The sequence below is a fragment of the Thamnophis elegans genome, chromosome 7 (assembly GCF_009769535.1).
Source record: "Thamnophis elegans isolate rThaEle1 chromosome 7, rThaEle1.pri, whole genome shotgun sequence".
Taxonomy (NCBI): domain Eukaryota; kingdom Metazoa; phylum Chordata; class Lepidosauria; order Squamata; family Colubridae; genus Thamnophis; species Thamnophis elegans.
In genome coordinates this window covers 20,932,763-20,946,309 of record NC_045547.1, presented here as the reverse complement: position 1 = coordinate 20,946,309, position 13,547 = coordinate 20,932,763, and the positions used below count along the sequence as shown (strand labels likewise).

General features: G+C 39.2%; 1 protein-coding gene across 1 annotated transcript in view; it reads left to right on the top strand.

Moving 5' to 3' along the window:
* Window positions 1-13,547, top strand: part of DGKI (diacylglycerol kinase iota) — a 328,663-nt gene that overhangs the window by 207,925 nt on the left and 107,191 nt on the right. The window contains 4 exon segments of the mRNA XM_032220500.1: window positions 2,636-2,698; window positions 5,717-5,790; window positions 9,514-9,625; window positions 10,665-10,864. Of these exon segments, the coding sequence (XP_032076391.1) occupies window positions 2,636-2,698; window positions 5,717-5,790; window positions 9,514-9,625; window positions 10,665-10,864 (449 nt within the window).

Genomic DNA, 13,547 nt, shown 5'->3' with positions numbered 1-13,547 from the left:
ATAGAATTATTGCATCAAAAGTTTAAAAAGGAACAAGTGTAAAACAATATATATTCTAATAGAAAAGCAACTTTGGGTACTGTTCCTGCGACTTGTAGTTTAGTTGAGGAATCAGAAAAAGACGTTATATAAATTTTCACCTATCGGTATGCTGCTATCTAAATATTATTTATTAGGGTTTTTTTTTAAAAAAATCCCTTTTATTATTTTATAAGTAATCCAAGGAAGCAAACATATACAGTACACCTTCCTCCTCCTGTTTTCCCCAAAGCAACAGGTATAGGTATATGTACTGACTTTACAGTGGTAGAGACTAACTTGGTTCTGCACCTAATAACGGCGGCAAGACTGTTGGTGGCGCAATACTGGAAGAAGGAAGACTTGCCTACAACTCAAGAATGGACATTGAAAGTTACAAACTTAGCCGAGATGGCTAAAATATCGGCATATCTTAAAGATCATTCAAATGAGAGATATAAACGAGACTGGAAAAAATGGATTGACTATATACAAAACAAATATGGGACTAAGAAATTCCAGGTAGCCTATGCTTAAGATCAGGAATAATTTAAACTGTTCAAAGTTAGTGTAACAGGAAGAAGCTAAGATCAATGTAGAGATGTTATTAACTTCTTTTTTTATTTCTTTTGTCTCAATATATTTTAGACGGTGTTTGTTAAAAATCTATACCGTGTATGGGCTCTGGGAAGTCGGGGGGGGGGAGGGAGGTGGGGTGTTAGGGGGGGAGGGGGATATATACTATGTGTTAGATTTCAATGTAATGCGATTTCACATGTATACTGTTTCTCTTTAATTTCTCTGTAAAAATAGGACAAGCTGAATACATTGACATATAGTAGAAATACACCAAGGGGAGGAGTAGTGGGATAGAAGAAAGAGGGGTAGAGAGGGTGGGAGAGAGGATGGGAGGGAGGGTGAGAAGGAAGGGAGGGAGTGGACTGGGAGAGAGAGTGGTAGAGGGGGAGGGGAAGTAGGGTAGAGGGGAATGATGGAGGGAAGATAGAAAGTTGGAGGGGGGCGGAAGAAAGAGGTGTATGGAGAGTGGAAGAGGTATATTGGGTTTCTATTTTGGGGGGTATTGTTGACAAGAGGAATTGCTGTGATTATTGTTTAATGTTGTAAACAATAACATTGTTATTGTTTACAATAACGGCTATGCACAGTATATATGTGACTGTATGAAAATGAAAAATGGAAAATAAAAACATTTTAACAGAGTTCAGTAGGACTTACAGCTACTGATATCTGTATATAGAATTATTGCATCGAAGGTTTAAAAAGGAACAAGTGTAAAATTATATACATTCTAATAGAAAAGAAACTTTGGGTACTGTTCCTGCGACATGTAGTTTAGATGAGGAATCAGAAAAACATGTTATATAAATTTTCACCTATCGGTATGCTTCTATCTAAATATTATTTATTAGGTGTTTTTTTAAAAAAAATCCCTTTTATTATTTTATAAGTAATCCAAGGAAGCAAACATATACAGTACACCTTCCTCCTCCTGTTTTCCCCAAAGCAACAGCTCGGTGAAGTTAGAAAGTGACTGGCCCAGGTCACCCAGCCAATTTTCATGCCTAAGACAGGACTAAAACACATAGACTCTAGCTTGATGCCTTAACCCAAGAGTGTCAAACTCAAAGGCCCGGGGGCCGGATTTGCCTGCTTAGATCTGGCCCGCAGGGCAGCTCTGGAAACAGTGAAGGACCGGCTCATTGTGCCTCTGCCAGAGAAAATGGAGCTTGTGAGTGGCATTTCCAAGCTCTGTTTTTGCTGGTGGAGGGCTGACCAAAAACAGAGCCTTGACGAGCTGCCCACATTGGCCATGCCTCCCTGGCCACTGAGGTCAAACACAACCCTGATGTGGCCCTCAGTGAAATTGAGTTTGACACTCCTGTTGTCAAACCATGCTAAGTGTATCCAGTTATGGGTATTACTTTGACTCTTGCTGCATATAAATGGAGCAGACATTACTTATATAAATATATGCACACGCGCGCGTGCGCACACACACACACAAACACACACACACACACACACAGAGATAAAGATAGATAGATAGTTAGATAGAGAGCTCTGTGTGTGCGTGCACGTGCGTATGTTCCAGCATAACTCTGGAACGAATTTCAACCAAACTTGGTACACAGATTATTTACTCTCTGGAAACAAATACTGTGGAGGTAAGACATCCCTAACACCCCTTGTGGTGTGTGTTTCTTTGAGATACAGCCTGTTGTGCTTTAAAATGGCTTCTACTGTACAGTGCAGTGGAGTTGCCATGGTAACTGCTTCACAGTACTCGACAAGGGGGCTCCCTCTGGTAAGGGGGAAAATCCAACATTAGAAATTACGTTTGGTCCGGACATTCCCTCCCCCATAAATAAATACCCAGGCAGCGTCATGTTATTGACTAGTATTTCTATAATTGTTGACATGGAAAATAAGTCATAATCAAGAGTAGAAATCATATACAGTACTTTGTTTTGTACAGACTGCTTTCTAAGGGGCAAGTTTACTTAAAGTTTGCGCTTGATGTTCTAGAAATACTGTCAAGAATTTCAGGAAAAAATATATTTCACCTTTCTGTATTGTTTCTGTTCCTGTAATCTAGGCAGCTTTTTCAGATTTCCTTCAGAGAAGCTCTAGAGATTTATCCAAACATGTGAAAGTTGTGGTAAGTATAATAGAGTATTTTGTCTCTTTTAATGACTATAATCTGGGAAATGACCTGTCAGCTTGAACACTTGATCTGAAGCCTAGGAAAAATATTGAAGACATTTTTATTCATATTAACATGAGTGAAGGCCATTTTCATTTACATGAACATGAGTGAAGGACAGTTTCATTTATATCACCATGAATGAAGGTCCTGGGTTGGGTGCCTGAATCGACCATTTTTAATAGAAACAAGACTTTGATGCCTTTAAATGAAAACAAATGATAAAGACAGGGAAATAATTTCAGCGGATACACTATCTTATTTTCTGGGCATGATTGAAATCTCCTTGTTTGTACATTTGTTTATGCACATGGAATTTATTAAGGTTGTGCAAATCTTTGAGTGGGGCTTTGCTAAGAAAGTATTGAGAAAACCACACATTACTCATATTTCACCTGCTTCATTTTTGTCCTTGGGCACTAGGAGTAGCTGGAAGAGGCTTTTCCACATCAGCTGCACCTGCAAAGTAATATCTTCTGGCTTTAAGAAGTGCTAAAGAAAGCTATGATCGACTGATTATGTGCCATCAAGTCATTTTAAACCCTTAGTAGCCACATACATTTTCCCCATGGTGATCTGTCCCTAACCTGGTCCTTCAAATTTTGTAATGGTGCCCTCCCCCATTGTCATGGTAACTAAGTCCATTTACCTGGCTGCTGGTCATTGCCTTCTTCTCTTTACTTCAACCTTTGCCAGCATTATAGCCTTTTCCAGAGAGCTGGGTCTTCACATAATGTGTCCAAAGTATAATAATTATTTGAACCTGGACATTTGTGCCTTGAGTGCTTCTAGGGAAATTTGTAAGGTGACCAACCCCCCCCCCCCACCACATTTCAGTGGAAAAAATGGGAGATTCCTCACACAGGTCTAATCTTTCTTGTTTGGAGCCTTACCTAGCAATAAATAATAAAATTAATAAAATAATAAATAAAAATTAAATTTTAAAAAAGAATAAAAATAATACAGTAAAATAAAAAAGAATAAAATAATACAATAAAATAAAAAAGAATAAAAAGAATGCAATAAAATAAAAAAGAATAAAAAGAATACAATAAAATAAAAAAGAATAAAAAGAATACAATAAAATAAAAAAGAATAAAAATAATACTATAAAATAAAAAAGAATAAAAATAATACAGTAAAATAAAAAAGAATAAAAATAATACAATAAAATAAAAAAGAATAAAAATAATACAATAAAATAAAAAAGAATAAAAATAATACAATAAAATAAAAAGAATAAAATAAAATATATGATAAAATAAGGTAGGAGAAACAAGATGCTGGGTAAGGTATTTTTATTGACTTATAGAATTTTGGAAAAGTGTGTGCATTATTAATGTGCTTCAGTGTGAATGGTCCCAAGCCAATTCTGATTTTGTCCAGAACTGACTGCTTGCCTTTTTTCCTAGCTGGCTGAAGTTTTTTATATGGTGAAGGATATCCTTCTGCGTGACATAACCTATAATTACATTGTTTAAAATCTGGGTTTGTACAATACACTAGACCAGGGGTTCCCCAACCCCCGGGATGCAGGCAGCCTGCAAGACCACGTCCCCTCCAGTCTGCAAAAAAAATCTTTGTCCATGGAGCTGGTCCCTGGTGCCCAAAAGGTTGGGGGCCGCTGCATTAGACTAAGCTAAAATGGGAATGGATTGTTCATGATTCAGAAGATTGTAGGAATCTACAATTACTCTGGTACTATGGCCAATCACCGTGTTAAGCTATTATAGAAAAATGATTTGCTTAGGTATTTGTGCCCTGTGAACAGAAGTATTGTCTTAACTCAGGTTTTTAACTCAGGTTTTTAGGATGTGGTATGAATCTACTCTAGGTGCATGATTCAATTAGTCACTGAAACAATCTCACTTCTTATGCTTTCAGTTCCCCCAAACCTGGCAGAACATTTCTCCTAGGTAACATTGATGAATTGTTAGAGTAACAACATAATGACCCCAGTGCAGAGCCCCTAGTGTAGGGGTGTCAAATTCAATGTCATTGAGGACTGCATCAGGCCAGGGTGGGCGTGGCCAGCTTGACATCATTCGTGTCGGGGGCATCTGTGGTGGCCCGAGTACTCTGCCAGCGAAAACATGCTTCCGAGCTCTGTTTTCAGCTGTGACAGCCTCCTGCTGCCCTCTGCCAGTGAAAACAGAGTTTGAGGGGCTGCACACCCCCCCCCCCCCAGGCCATCGTGGCTGAAAACGGAGCCCGAGAGGGCCACGCACAGCCCTCCTGAGCTCTGTTTTTGCTGGCAGATACACTGTGGGCTGGTCCTTTGCTGTTTCCAGGGCGACCCCGCGGGCCAGATCTAAGCACCCCCTGGGCCAGATCTGGCCCCCTGGCCCTGAGTTTGACACTCCTTTTCTAGAACTTCGCCAAATGGATTTTGTTACACCAATAAGCATACTGCTGAAGATAGAAGGTACTTAGGAACAGAAAAGGTGTACTCCCAAGTATTACAGTCTTCAACTTGGTATCTTCCAAAGTACCTGTCCACCTGCCAGATCCTCTTAGGTAGGCATCCCAATCAAATAACTTGAATCTTGTACTGCAACCTACTAAGATTCTATACCTGTTTGTAGCTTCAGGGAACTCTGATTTGTATTGTATATCCACAGCTCCAAACTACTGTGTTTTCCCAGGTTCTTATTTTTTTTGACCCCCGAAATAAGCTCTTGGCCTTATTTTTGGGGAGGTCTTATTATTTTTGAGGTGCAGAAGGCGGTGAGGATGGTCACCTCATGGCTGCTGCAGTGTTGCAATATTTTCAGGGCTTATTTTTTGGGGAGGGCTTATTTTAGGGCATGTACTCAAAAGCCTGATTGGGCTTATTATCTGGGGAGGTCTTATTTTGGGGAAAACAGGGTGCTCTTTTCTCAACTTTCAAGATCCTGTTTCTCATCAACGGATTACTCTGTTATGAAGTTTGTTCATGTTTGCTTTCATTTTCTTTCTCCTACTCTCTGGCAGTGTGATGGGACTGACTTGACTTCTAAGATTCAAGAGCTGAAATTTCAATGTATAGTATTTTTAAACATACCCAGGTAATTTTTTTTTAATTCTAGGAGTCATATAATGGAATCTTTGTTAGATGTTTCAAAAGAGTGGAAAACAGGCATGCAAAAACGTTGTGCATACATTTACTTTAATGTATTTATTTATTTGGTTTATCCTGTCTGTATTTTTTGTCAACTCAAGGCAGAATGCTCCCTAGTGCCCCCACCTTCCATTTTCCCCACAACAACAACCCTGTGAGGTGTGTTGGGCTGAGAGAATGTAGTTCACCCATCTAGCTTTCATGTCTAAGAGACAACTAGAACTTACAGTCTCCTGGTTTCTAGGCCAGCACCTTAACCACTACACCGTAATGGCTCTCAACTTTAGTGTGTCAGTCTACCAAATATTTCAGGCAAACTGTGATTGATCTTGTTTGTCTGAGGACCACTAGTATCATTTCGACTTTTTTTATACATCTTCTCATTCTTCCTCTCTTCCTGTTCTTTAATTCAAAAGCTTTCCTAGCCACTTATGAGTGCTATGGTCAAAGTTTATTTGTTGAAGGCCAGCAGATAAAATCAGTTATGAGTCCAAAGAAACACTCAAATCTAACCTGTGTTGTTTTTTTAAATATTCAGATCAGCAGATTTTTCTAACCCAAATTTTGTTTTGTTTAAGCTTCAGCTTTCTCCAAATAAATAAAACAAAATGTATTTATTAGGAATTTATTAGGAATAGTAGAAGAGTAGGTAGCCTGCATAATGTCAGGGTTGCTGCCGAAATCTCCTGATGCGATTTTATGAAGCGCTTGAAAACTCTGCTTGTGAATTTTACTGAAGGTTTCGTGTCTGAATGAACTTGGTCTTATTGAGCTCAGGAGGGGGAGAGACACAGAGAAAACAGATTTATTCTGGTGCTTTTTTAAAAAAATCTGATTTGCTCTTCTTGTATGATCATCTGCCTTTCTCCAAATCTATACACTTTTTTTCGTATCCTTCCTTCACAGTTTTTTTTTACTTATAATTTGGCCACTGTCAATCTCCAATAAGATTGAAGTTTTTCAACATTTCCAGTCCTGCCTTTAATTCCCCCTATGTAGAATTAAAAGGGCTCAGTGGCTAAGATGCTGAACTTCTCAGCGATCAGAAATGTCAGCAGTTTGACGGTTTGAATCCCTAGTGAGCTCCCGTTACTTGTCCCAGCATGGTGCCAATCGAAAGCACGTAAAAATGCAAGTAGAAAATAGGGACCACCTTTGGTGGGAGGGTAACAGTGTTCTGTGCGCCTTCGATATTTAGTCATGCCAGCCACATAACCATGGAGATGTCTTTGGACAGCGCTGGCTCTTCAGCTTTGAAATGGAGATGAGCACTGCCCCCTAGAGTCAGGAACAACTAGCACATGTGTGCGAGGGGAACCTTTACCTTTACTTTATGCACAATTAAAACAAAATCCCATTTTATTTCTGCTGTATGTTTGACCATGAAAGAGCCAACTTCTTCATTTCATGAGTGGATGTGAAATACTGTGTTTGTTGTTAGAATATTGTGGATATATCATACAGTATTATAATAACACAGCACTTCTCTGACCCAATTTTTAAAAAGTATTGTCACACTAGCAGCCCATAAAACCCTACCCCCGTCAATGAATCAATGTGTCCACCAGAAAAGTAAGGTAATACAAGATTTGGATTTTTGTTAGAATATTTTTTAAAGTAGTGTTTGAGAATTTTTATTTTTAAACTGAATAGGGTCAGCACAAGTTCTCAATATATTTTTTTCCTGGACCATCTGGAGATGGTTATGCTGACCTTCATCTGTCCTGTATCAGACCTTCTATGCAGGAAGAGCATTTCATAAATATATTGCAATTGAAAAAAAAAGCTAGTTTGGTATAATGGTTATAATGCTACAAATGGAAAGTCCAGTTGGTTTTTGTTTTGCCTTAGGCAGTAGGTCAGCTGGGTGAGTTTCTCTCCCTCTCAACTCTAAGAAGAAGATAGTGGCAAACCATTTTTGTTGTCAAATGTTGTCAAGAAAATGGCATACACTTGTCCAGACAGTTGCCAGGACTCAAGAGTGATTTAAAGATGTGTATGAGTGTGCATTCACAGATACACAAACCGACAGATTTCTTGAAGCCTTCTGGCTATTTTTGTGTGTGGAGTTAATGGTTTTCAAAACAATTGGGAATTCATGGGGTGCAGGCTACATGTGTTTTCTAGTACACATTGCCAAAACTAGAGGGTAACAGGGCTGGATTTCAGTGGTATGATTCGGCCATTTGTTCAGGTTTTGGATGATTTTATGGAATGTCTCACCATCATCAAATGGGACACGGTGGCTTAGTGGCTAAGACACTGAACTTGTTGATCAGAAAGGTCAGCAGTTCGGCGGTTAGAATCCCTAGCACCATGTAACGGAGTGAGCTCCCATTACTTGTCCCAGCTTCTGCCAACCTAGAAATTCAAAAGCATGTAAAAATGCAAGTAGAAAAATAGGAACCACCTTTGGTGGGAAGGTAACAGTGTTCTGTGCACCTTCAGCATTTAGTCATGCCGGCCACATGACCACGGAAACATCTTCGGACAGCGCTGGCTCTTCGGCTTTGAAACAGAGATGAGCACTGCCCGCTAGAGTTAGGAACAACTAGCACATATGTGTGAGGGGAACCTTTACCTTTACACCATCATCAGAAGACCTTCAGCAGACCTCCAGAAGGTCAGAAGTCTGAACTGAAGCCCTTTCAGTCCTTCAAATGCTACCCACCTTGATATCAAAGTAATCATTGTCACTGCTTTCCTATTATTCGAACAAAATAAACATATGCATTGATATGCTTATCTATTGTTCAATAGTAAATTCCTAACAGTACCTGAGAGACTCACAGACTTCTATTTTGCAATAAACTGAAGATGACTGTATGCATAGTATAGCCCAAAACTTGTTGTCATGATCATGACCATTGCTGCCTCTGTGACCTTCTCTTCCACTGCCCCAATATCTCACTTGGAAGGTTCTTTCCCCAATGTGAGACTCCATGAGTAAGGATCTATAGATATCACCTATGTCAACCACTATTTGAGCCTAAAAAAACCATATCAGATAAGAGTGATATAGTCTCAGAATACCAGCCTATATTGATAAAATTATTCCGAAGTCTTCTTATTTTGAGCCATCAAAATGGATAGGCAGTTTGAGAATTCTCCAGAACATCAATTCTAATTCTAATCTGCTTTTGAAGAGACATATTTCTCACCCATATTTTGCATTATATTCAGAGAACTGCATCAAAGTACAAGATTATACCACCGAGAATGGGAGGACTGCAGATGGTGGGTCAAGTTCAGTCTGTTCCTTCCAAAACAACTTGAATATCTTGGTCTCATGAGGGAACCTGCTCTGGGATTTACACACTTTTCTACATCAAAATAATCTAACTGTGGTGCCATGTATTCCTATCTCAGTTGAAAGAATGAGTCTTCACTCTGTGAATCCTTCCTATATCCATGGAATGGAATGGAATGGAATGGAATAGAATAGAATAGAATAGATGAACATAATTAGTCCCTGCCTCAAAAGCAAGTCTACATTCTATGTGGAAAAGTGATTATTATTTTTCCTGAATAACTGTAACAAAGGAAAAACCTCTAGACACCGTTTGTACAGAACAAAGCTACATATGTGCTTGATTATATAAGTTTCTGATGAAGATAAAATTGGCTGAATGTTCACTGAAGTCCTAACAGCCTCAACTTCTTTCTATAGGTATTGTGCTGGCACAATGCCCTGGGGTAATCCAGGAGACCATAGAGAATTTGAACCTCAGAGACATGATGACGGTTACATTGAGGTCATTGGATTCACCATGGCATCCTTGGTGGGTACTTTTTAAAATAAATTTCTTCTCATACTAGTTACTCGGCTATCAGGCAATTAGAGCAAAAGAGAAAAAGCATACAAAATGAATTAAAGGGCAATTGGCAATAAACATGCATTTGGTATGCATCTGTAGAGGGACGCCATGGCTCAGTGGATAAGACGCTGAGCTTGTTGATCAGAAGGTCGGCAGTTCAGCGGCTCAAATCCTTAGCACCGTGTAACAGGGTGAGCTCCCGTTACTTGTCTCAGCTTCTGCCAACCTAACAGTTTGAAAGCATGTAAAAATGCAAGTAGAAAAATAGGAACCACCTTTGGTGGGAAGGTAACAGCGTTCCGTGCACCTTAGGCATTTAGTCATGCCAGCCACATGACCATGGAGACGTCTTTGGACAGCGCTGGCTCCTCGGCTTTGAAATGAAGATGAGCACAGCCCCCTAGAGTCAGGAACGACTAGCACATATGTGCAAGGGGAGCTTTTACCTTTACCTTTATGCATCTGTATTGGATATATTTGTCAATTTAAGGAAACAATGAAGGATGGTAAACCACTATCCACTCCTATGCTTGAAAAAATAGTTTGCAAGCAACTGATTTCTCTCTCTACTTAATATTTTTCTTTTTGGTACTGGTTTTGAGATGTGGCAGATAAGGATACTGCAAGGAGCAATTATTTTTCAAAAGATTGTCCCTCATGCCATGAAAATATCTCCCACATTTAATCCCTCCCAATCTAAACAATGGATGAAGTAGACTTCCTGGTTGCCTACTGTTGTAAAAAAAAAGCCCTTAGGAGGATTTATCTCATGATATCAGGACTGAACTGAAGACAGGCTGTTGTAGGCTATTAGCAAGATAACTCTGTAATGAAAAGTGGTATATTGGCCACACAATTTGGCCATCTTCTATTTAAGATAAGGCAAGAAGTGCACATACCATCTAAGAATCTTTTAAAACTTTATTTTATTTTGGAAAGGGAAGAAAGGAAGATCTTCATATAAATATTTCCTCTCTTTTCTCCTCCTTCATGCCATGGAAAGGCTGCTCTTCAAGTAGGAGGTCATGGAGAGAGGTTGCATCAGTGTCGAGAAGTGACTCTACTGACGTATAAGTCCATCCCCATGCAAGTGGATGGGGAACCATGTCGGCTGGCTCCATCACTCATCCGTATCTCCCTTAGGAATCAGGCCAATATGATGCAGAAAAGCAAGAGAAGAACATCCATGCCTTTGCTCAATGAGTAAGTTGGTTACATGTACTTTTTGGTATAGGCAAAACTTAAATGTGAGATGTCACAAACGTGAAGTGAAGCTGCAACAACAGTCAGGAGTGAATTAAGGATGTAGCAACTATAGTGAATCTGTGTAATATTGTATGGAAAATTTGAATGAGGCCCCTTCTTTTTCTCAAAGCTTGTCCCTCCTGTGCCTCCATCTCCTGTAATGACTGCCGTGCTCCATATTATGTATCTTGCACCTAAAGATAGAAGAGATAATGCAACAAAATTTTCAGAACTGACCTTGTAAAAATGAATCTCTAATAACAATTAATCACACTAGTCTCTTTCTTTTAAATTAAGAATCCTTTAAATTCTTTTCTCCAGTAAGCCCTAAGACAACGTTTTAAGGTGATTCAGTAATAATAAGCTAGGAAACTAGGAAATAAAACTCTGAATGTTGAATACACACTGTTACAAGAAAGTTTAGAAAAAATAGTATTCTGTAATATGGCAAACACATAACATATCAACTATGGCAGGGGACATCACTAGTAAAGTAAATATATCCTGTACTATAAGTCATGAGGTTCTTCAAATTGGAAAATTCTAGGTCAGGGGTGTCAAACTCAAGGCCCATGGGCCAGAGGGTGCTTAGATCTGGCTTGTGAGGCTATCCTGTAAACAGTGAAGGACTGACCTGCGGTGCTTGTACCAGAGGGCTGCAGGATGTCGAGCTGGCCACGTCTACCATGGCCATGCCCATTTACCCCCCTGAGGTTAAACACAACCCTGATGCTGCCCTCAATGAAATCGAGTTTGACACCCCTGTTCTAGATGCATTGAGATTATAAATCTTTGGAATCTTATGACTTGCATTCTAGACACATCTGACAATACTGCCATGAAGAACACTGCTTTATGGATTTTTAAATTGTTATTGGGTCATGTGGATGGAAGCTCATATTTTCAAGAAACAAACTCTTCTGAAAATTTCTACCCTCAACCATAGGTTCTGATGTCCATTGTGTCCCGTAGAAGAGGCATTTTTCTACCTCATAGTACTATCACCATATATGATAGCTAGATAGCTGGAATCACGCATTTAATAAAATCTATTATTTTCACCTAGAATCAAGGATGTTGAAAGTAGTTGTTAAAGTTGGCAGCTGTTTCTGCTTTGTGTTTGTTCTTGGTGAAGGGAAATGATGTAATGCAAGAATTATGACATATGAGCCTGTCTCAAGAAAATTGTGCGTGGTCCTGTGAGCTTATTTGGATCTGAACATACGTTGGATGGATTGTGATTGCATTTGGTTTTCATTTATCATGTTTTTACTATACAGAGTGCCAATGGCTCTAAAAATGTATATACTGATAGTTATTTGCAAAACGTATTAATAGCTGATCTGGATAAAATACACTGTTCTTGGACATGTGGTACAATATTTGAGTTTTTGAATCCACAATGCCTATCTTCATACTTTAGCTTCTATCACAGTATTTATCAATCTTGCCAACTTTAAGATCTGTAAAGTTTCACCCCCAGAATTTCCCAGACAACATGCTTATGTGTTGAAATCCACACATCTTAAAAGTTGCTCGGGTTGAGAAACAATGTTCTATCTGAACAGTCTGGTAGAAACCGTAATGAAGTCACATATGCCAAGATATCATTATGCAAATTATTGTCTATGGAGAGTCTCTGTCATCTAGGTCATGGTTGTCCCAAAGGTGTTTTTTCAAAAGGCATCTGGACTTTGTTTTTCCTTGAAGACATTTTGCTTCTCATCCAAGAAGCTTCTTCAGTTCAAGGGAAACATCTTCAAGATTTCAAGATTTAATGAATTTGTATGCCACCCAATCCCGAAGGACTCTGGGTGGCTTACATAAAAACAATTTAAAAATACTAAAAAATTTAAAATACAAAGACAAAGCAAGTTAAAAGAACACAACATGCACTCAATTCTTAGTGGGGCTGGAACTCAATCAAGGATCAGCAGCCCCAGGCCTGCTGGAACAGCCAGGTCTTAGTAGACTTTCGGAAGGCTGAGAGAGTGGGGAGGGTCCGGATCTCAGGGGGTAGATCATTCCATAGGGCCGGGGCCACTACAGAGAATGCTCTCCCCCGAGGAGCCGCCAGTCGACATTGTGTAGTCGACGGCACCCGGAGACGGCCCATCCTGTGAGATCTTATCGGACGCTGGGAGGTATGTGGCAGGAGGCGGTCAGTTGCCTTTTGAAAAAGCACCTTTGGGATGATTATGCAAATGATAGAATTCATGTCATTTGCATAATAATATTATGACATATGTAATGACACTTTTCGTCCTCGCCCTCCCAATCAACAAGCCACGCCAACAAGGAGAAAGGATGAGAGCAAATTAAGGCCAGGGGTAGAGGATCTAAGTATAAAGTATTTTCCTGATTCAGGGAAAGAACTTCAACAACTTTTATTTTAAATCATTTCTCCTACATTTTCCTGTCAGTTTTATGCATAGATATCCTGATTGCAACCTCTTTGGCTGAGAGAGAAAATGCTAATAAAGAAAACAAAAGAGGCGGCAGATTTGATTAAAACAGACATAAGCTTTTAAAATATTTATTTTATATGCATAAAAGGGAAAAAGAAAAGAGGAAAGAAAGACTCCCAATGCTTAAAACTTTCATATGCTAATGAAAGATATACATTTATGCCATCTTATAT